At 46.5% G+C, this 6,656-nt stretch overlaps 1 protein-coding gene across 1 annotated transcript; it reads right to left on the bottom strand.

Moving 5' to 3' along the window:
- Positions 1-396: 396 nt before the first annotated feature.
- Positions 397-1,806, bottom strand: LOC149257433 (uncharacterized). Its single transcript, XM_089374787.1, has one exon. It carries the CDS (start codon positions 1,804-1,806, stop codon positions 397-399), a length of 1,410 nt encoding a protein of 469 aa, XP_089230913.1.
- Between the last annotated feature and the right edge of the window lie 4,850 nt (positions 1,807-6,656).

Genomic DNA, 6,656 nt, shown 5'->3' with positions numbered 1-6,656 from the left:
CTATCTAGCACATCTTAGCATGCCCTAGCATTCCCTAACACACCTTGGCAGTCATGACCTCACAACTAGCATTGCATTTTTCCATGACTTGGGAACCTTTTTTTCCCACTGGAAAAATCCGTAATTTTCATTAGTTATAGAGAAAATTACATATTGTAAATGCTTTTGCATATGCTGTAATCTAAGTCTATCATGAGAGACTCTGAGCTGTTTAGATACACCACACAGGGTGATCTGCCTAATAAACAAAACAGTTGTTTATATACTGTTATATATTTGTTTACGCATGTACATAGGCCTCGCAGGACCCCTTCCAGTATGATATCTCATATGTATAATATCAAAAAAGTTTCAAAATTTTGAGTTTTTATAGTTCTTTACAAAAACATTTGTAGATCAGGGACTAGGGTCCCCCTGATAATGCTGATCTATATACGGCCGATGAAAATAACGAAATTCATCAGCCCCCCTCTGCTCTTGTATCACCCATTCTCCTCTGGGTAATGACGCGGCCTCCTTGGATAGTTGGTCAGCGCTGCTGTTATGCTCCCTGTAAATGTGATTACAAGAGATATTGTTAAATTCCGCCTTGAATATATTCACTTCGTTTAATATAATGCTGAGTGTGTGTATGTGGCAAACAGATATGCTATTGAACCAGTTAACAATAATCTTTGAGTCCCCAAATATATTTAAATTGAAGCACTGATGTCCCAAGGAGAAATGCAATAGGTGATGGAGGGTAATGAGTTCCGCAAAATTGTTGGTGCCAGCTCCTAATCCCATCTTTACTTTGTAAAAATGATGTTCATTTATGAAAAGAATGAAGCCACCTCCACAGCCCTGTTGATTTGCAGCCCCATCAAAGAAGGCCCAGGGGGTAGCTTTGTCAATGCTGGGAGGTGGGTGAGTGCGGCGCTCTCTAGGAGGTATAGGATCCGACAATTCATGATATGCAGAGATAATTCCAGCCTCAATGTGTGGCCAGCACACAGATTTGTTATCAAATATGTATCGGTTGCGTGCCTGCCAGACAGACCAGCTGACAAGCAAGGGAAGGCACTGGAGTTTTGTTCCTTTGTGTCTTCCAGACCAATCCTCCCATGCGCTGTTAAGATCATTACCAGACCATAACCCCGTGAAACCGATAGATGAGGATATGTTCCGCCAGAGAGCTTGTGTAGCCATGCAGAGTAAGAAGATATGTTCCATGGATTCTGATTCGCGTTTACACAGTATGCACCAGGTTGGTCCAAAAATAGCTCTGTGAGTAAGATGCTCCCCCGTGGGCACTATGTCTTTAAGAATGCACCAGAAGAAAAGTCTAGTGCGCGGGGGTGCAATAAGCTTCCAAATGTGACTCCACCAATTCAAAGTCTGTTCTGGTTTTTTGTGATGTATCAGTGAGCTATAACCTGACTTTGGGGAATAAATACCATTGTCTGCCAGACTCCAAACTAATTCATCAGGCCCCTCTTTTATCCTGATGTGGGATTCCAATAGTGCTTGGACATAATCGTTCCATTCCTGGTGCCATCGGGGAGGAAGGTCGATATGTTGTGCCGATTTCCAAGCTTGAGAAAATATATTCGAATTTTGTTGGTCTGCAATGTGCGAGAAAACCTTGATCTCATGTGCATGTAGATATGTGATGAGGTCTCTGGATAGTATGTGTCTTCCTCCACAGCCAATCCACGGATCCAGCCCGATCCTGCCCAGGGAGCCATCATTAATTCGCCACACCAGGTTGTCTCTTATATGGGGGAGGGAGTGGAGCAATGCCTTCCATACAGATGAACTGCCCATCGACGGCCATGTGGGAAGACGAGCCTAGTCCAGCAAGTTTTGTGGCCAGATATATTTATGGTATGAAATGTGAGTCCATAGATTCTGACCTGTCAACAATGTCCAACCCATTTTGGCAGCTAAGGCTTGGGCAAAAGGGGGAGATCTTTCAGTCCCCAACCTCCCCATTTCTTTGGCAATGCAATTTTTTGCCAACTGATCCATGCAAATAATATTTTATCCTGATTCCCGTTCCAGAGGTATCTGTTACATAATTGTTTCAATCGAGATAGAATATTCCTGGGAATCCATGCAAGTGCCATCCAGTAAACCGGAGTAGCTTCCAGGACCGATTTGATAAGCACCAATCTGCCCACCCTGGATAAATATCTATGACTCCAGATGGATAGTTTCTTCTCCAGTTTTGTAACCAGCTAGACCCAATCTGCGATTCTGTGGCAAGTAGGTTTAAGCCAATAACCCAGATATTTGAGACCTCTATCCAAGGGGTGGATACTATAGGGAAAGACCTGGTGTGCAAATTGGGATTCATGAACAGAGGTACGAGTAAAGGTTATGGTGGATTTGGATTGGTTGGCAAGCATTCTAGTAGCGGATGAGAAGAGAAGGAGAATCTTGGAAAAAGATCTGGAATCCCGAATGCTGCCATCAAGCAAAATAAGCACATCATCCACAAATAGGAGATGTGTGAGGAAACAGTCCTCTGTGATCTTGAGTCCACAGATATCTCCATCCCTTTTGGCAGATGCAATCAAACGACTTAGACCCTCCATGACAATAAGAAATAGAAGTGGGGATAAAGGGCAACCCTGCCTTAGCCCCCTTTCAGAGTGAAAGAAGTGTGAGGCTGAGCCATTGATGAGGACACTGAAGGAGGGTGTGGTGATGCAGGCCATGATCCAAGTGATGTAATTGTGAGGGAAGCCCAAATGAATCAGCAGCATCTTAATATAAAGCCAGCTGACCCGGTCAAAAGCTTTGGATAAGTCAATCTTGAGAATGATGCTTTTTAGATGCTTGGTCCAGATGGAGTGGATGGCTTCCTGTGCCGAACCAATGGCTTCGTGGATCTGTCTGGATTCGAGGAAGGCAAATTGTTGAGGAGCAATATGTCTGGAGAGGATCGGCCTGAGTCGATTTGCGATTATCTTAGAAATAATCTTATATAGGCAGTTGCATAAGGAAATAGGCCTATAATCATCAAAAGAGGATGGGGCATCAGACTTTGGTATGAGGGCGATGAAGGTCGAGTTGATGGCATGGTATAGGGAACCCGAAATTCTGCTCTCCTCCACTACTTTCAATAGGTCCTGCCCCAGCAGCTCATAAAATTCCAGGTAGAATTCAATGGTCCAGCCATCCGGGCCTGGGCTCTTATCTTTTTTGAACCATTTTAACGTGCCTTCGAGTTCACCGGAGTTGACTGGTGCGAAGAGCTCTTCTGCTTCATCCTCATTGACAAACCTTGGAAAGTGTCCCGCCACATTTATAATATCAGGAAGATTTGCTTCGCGGGGACATTTGTAAAGGTTCCTGAAATGTGAAGTACCAAGGTGGGCTAGCTTATTGAAGGTATCGGCATAGCCTCCCTCAGGCATAGGAAGATTCCAAATGGTGTTAGATACCTTTCATCCCTTGGCATAGTTTTGAAAGAACCTCGTATTATCGTCCCCAGCTTTTAACCATATAGCTCTACTCCTCAGCCTCTGGGATTCCTCGTGCTCCTTTAGGATGTTGGCCTTCTAATTTTCAAGCTCAATCAATCAGATCTTTTCCTCTGCAGAAATGAATCCCAAACTTCGATCATCAAGTAAAGTGCTCAACTCAGCTTCAATATTAGTGAGTTGTGAGGTTTCCCGTGAATGTTTCTCCCTGGCCCATTTAATAGAGAGGTGTTTAATCTCAGAGAGATTGTTGCAAAACCCTTTTGCGAAGGACTTTGCTCGGTTAATAGGGTTTGCATTCCAGAAGTCGGAAACCATCTTGATGTAAGTAGGGTCACTCAGCTAGACATGGTTGAATTTGAATGGGGATTTCAGCTTTTTGAAAGGCCCCTGGATTTCCAGATAAATGGGTGAGTGGTCCGATACACCCCCTATACCAACCCATTGTTTGTAGTGATGCAGCTGCTGTAAGGGAGGTCCTTTCATTAAGAATTTGTCAAGTCTACGAGCTAGTGCTGCATCACCCACCCTTCTGTTCCTCCAGGTGGGTAGCGGTTTTTGCATGGGGACATCTATAAAATCAGTCTGTTCCAGCAGATTAATCATATGGTCAGTGATAGCATCAATTTGAGCCGCAGACCCCCATGATTCTCTGAACCCTAGTGAAAAATTTAGATCCCCTCCGATAATAGTATGTTCAGAGTCCAGAAGGGAGAGGTTTAGTAGACGCTGCCAAAATTGTTCCCTTTGATGACAGGGTCCATACACATTCACAATCCTGAGAATCATACCAAGATCAGCAGAGAAAATATCCAGTCCCAAGTATCCCGATCCCCCCCAAGATGCATCAACCCAAATTGTTCGAGGGTTGTATCCTATAGCCAGACCCCCAGACCTCCCAGCAGCATCTAGGGCAACAAATGTCCAGCTCAGGATCATAGATTGAAGAGTATGGGAGATTTGATCAGCCATACCCAGAGTTTCTTGAAGTAAAATAATATCAATCGGTTCAGTCTCGATGAGTCTCCTCAAGGCTAGTTTCTTAGAGGCACTAGCCAAACACCTACAATTAAAAGATAAGCACTTCATGGAGGGACACCGGGCTGGGTATGTCCTGCTCTAAGGACCCCATCAATAGTGGATTGGCAACCAGAAGCGATCTTCACCCCAACCCTCCTGATTGCCTTGGAGAGATCTGACTTCCTACCCCTAGATGATAGGGGGATGGCGTCAGGCATCATAAGACCTAGACCAGTCTGATGGACCGGGAGTTCCTTGGTGTGGGACCTGGAGCGAAGGAAATAATGGTGAGGGGGTGGCAACCCTGAGGATGACGGTGATACAGTGGATGTGGAAGGAGCGGACAATGAGGGGGCGGTAGTGACAATGAGCGGAGGAGTAGACATGATACATTGAGCCATTGAAGTCTGAATCGGTGAGGCTGCCATATAAGAGGTAAAATCAAATGATGAGAGAGGAGGGTTCAGAGAGGTACCCGAAGCAATCGTGGCTTCCGCGGCAGAGCGGGCCCTGGTCATCGGTGGCGAAGACTGTCTGGTTCCTCTGTCCACTGTCTTTGAGATTGGAGAGATAACCGCTAGTGCTGGACCCGAGGGCGAGGGGCGCGAACCGACCGGAGAATTTACCCTGGAAGGTGCAGGCGTGATTTTAGGTGAGTCCTCTATTCTCCGATTGAGAGGGCATTCTTTGAAGAGATGTCCTACCTTGTGACATCGTCTGCAGTGAAATGGCACCCCTTCGTAATCCAAGATCTGGACTCTGATGTACTTCCCCCACTGTAGAGTAATCTTTTCCTCCAAGCCCTCACGGGTATCCAAGTGGACCAAAATGTGTGCGAGGGTTCTGTTTTTGGACTCCACAAAGGTACAGTCATGATCTAAGTATGTGCCCAGAGCATTGCCAATCCTGATAAAAACCTCCTCACTCCAGAACTGTAGTGGAAGCCCTGGCAAGCGCACCCAAAGCGGACCTGCCCCAATTTGTTCACGTTCAGGGTCGAATAAAGGGCTCCACCATTTGAGAAGGACCGGGGCCATCTCAATGTGCCAGTACCTGGCCAGTACCAAATCCGTGTAGTTTTCCTTTGCAAAATGCAGGGAGAACCAACCCCTGGGCAAAACATGAACCTCTGGTAGTTCCTTCAGTAACCCTCCCCAAATCTCCTTAACCCACTGAGACAGCCTGTTGGTTGAATACGCCCGACCATATACATGTCCAACCAGCATCGAGAATGCCATGATAGCAAATTCACCAATAGCCGAGGTCTCACCAAATCTGATGGTGATATCCTTTAAGGTCGCCTTGACGCACTTAGTCTTCCTTTTGCTGGTGCGAAGAGCCGATGGGTGGTCCACCAGAGGGTTTGGGATGCCTTCCAGAGGGTTTTGTTTTTCTGGTCTAACCTTAACTGCAGGGGTCTCAAAACAGCCAGATGGTCGAGCTCCCGAGCAGGGGGGTTTTTGGGCTGCTACGGTAACCGGGATGTCAACAAAGGGCATAGTGAAGAAAGATGAATGAGGGTCAAAAGAGGGCGAGGGGGGTGTGTGCGAGGATAAGATGTGGAGGGTGCCCGGTGACAGAGGAGGGACTTCGAAGCCCAGAGAATCCACAGAATGCGACCCGGAGGGTGGGGGAGCCGAGCAATGCCGAGGAAAGGAGACGACAGGCGAGGACAAAGGCGGTTCCGGGAAAGACAACGAAATAGCGAAGTCAAGCGGCAGAGTGTGGGAGAAGCTAGGGTTTCCAAAAATAACGCGATCTGGGAAAGGCTCCTCGGAATAATCCACCGCTTCAACCTCCATATTGTCCCCCATATTCCAGCTAGAGGTCTATAACTGAAAGCGATGGGTGTGTGAACGGAAACAGCAGGGTAAGCAGAGCGTAGCGCCGGAACAGAGACGTCTGTCTACAGTAACTGTAACAACCCTAGGGTTTTAACCTAGCCCCGTACGAATGGCTTCCATCGACTAGAAGCTACTCTATTGATCTATCCATGACTTGGGAACCTTACATTCACTAGAACACCTTAGAACTGCCTAGTTTTCATGCCCTCTATTATCCTCCATAATGTCCCACGCTGATGAAGAGATCGAAGGAGGTAACCATAGACTAAGCTTTTAGTTTGGTAGCTAGCCCTACCAAACCAGACAGGGCTCTCTCTATGAA

The sequence above is a fragment of the Pinus tabuliformis genome, chromosome 6, assembly GCF_031772625.1.
Source record: "Pinus tabuliformis cultivar Carrire ecotype Pingquan chromosome 6, CPIR1, whole genome shotgun sequence".
Classification (NCBI taxonomy): domain Eukaryota; kingdom Viridiplantae; phylum Streptophyta; class Pinopsida; order Pinales; family Pinaceae; genus Pinus; species Pinus tabuliformis.
This window is presented reverse-complemented; position numbering and strand designations above follow the sequence as displayed.

Excerpts from the sequence above, each read along its gene's own strand:
- LOC149257433 (XM_089374787.1), bottom strand. The coding sequence starts at position 1,806 with ATGGGCAGTTCATCTGTATGGAAGGCATTGCTCCACTCCCTCCCCCAT.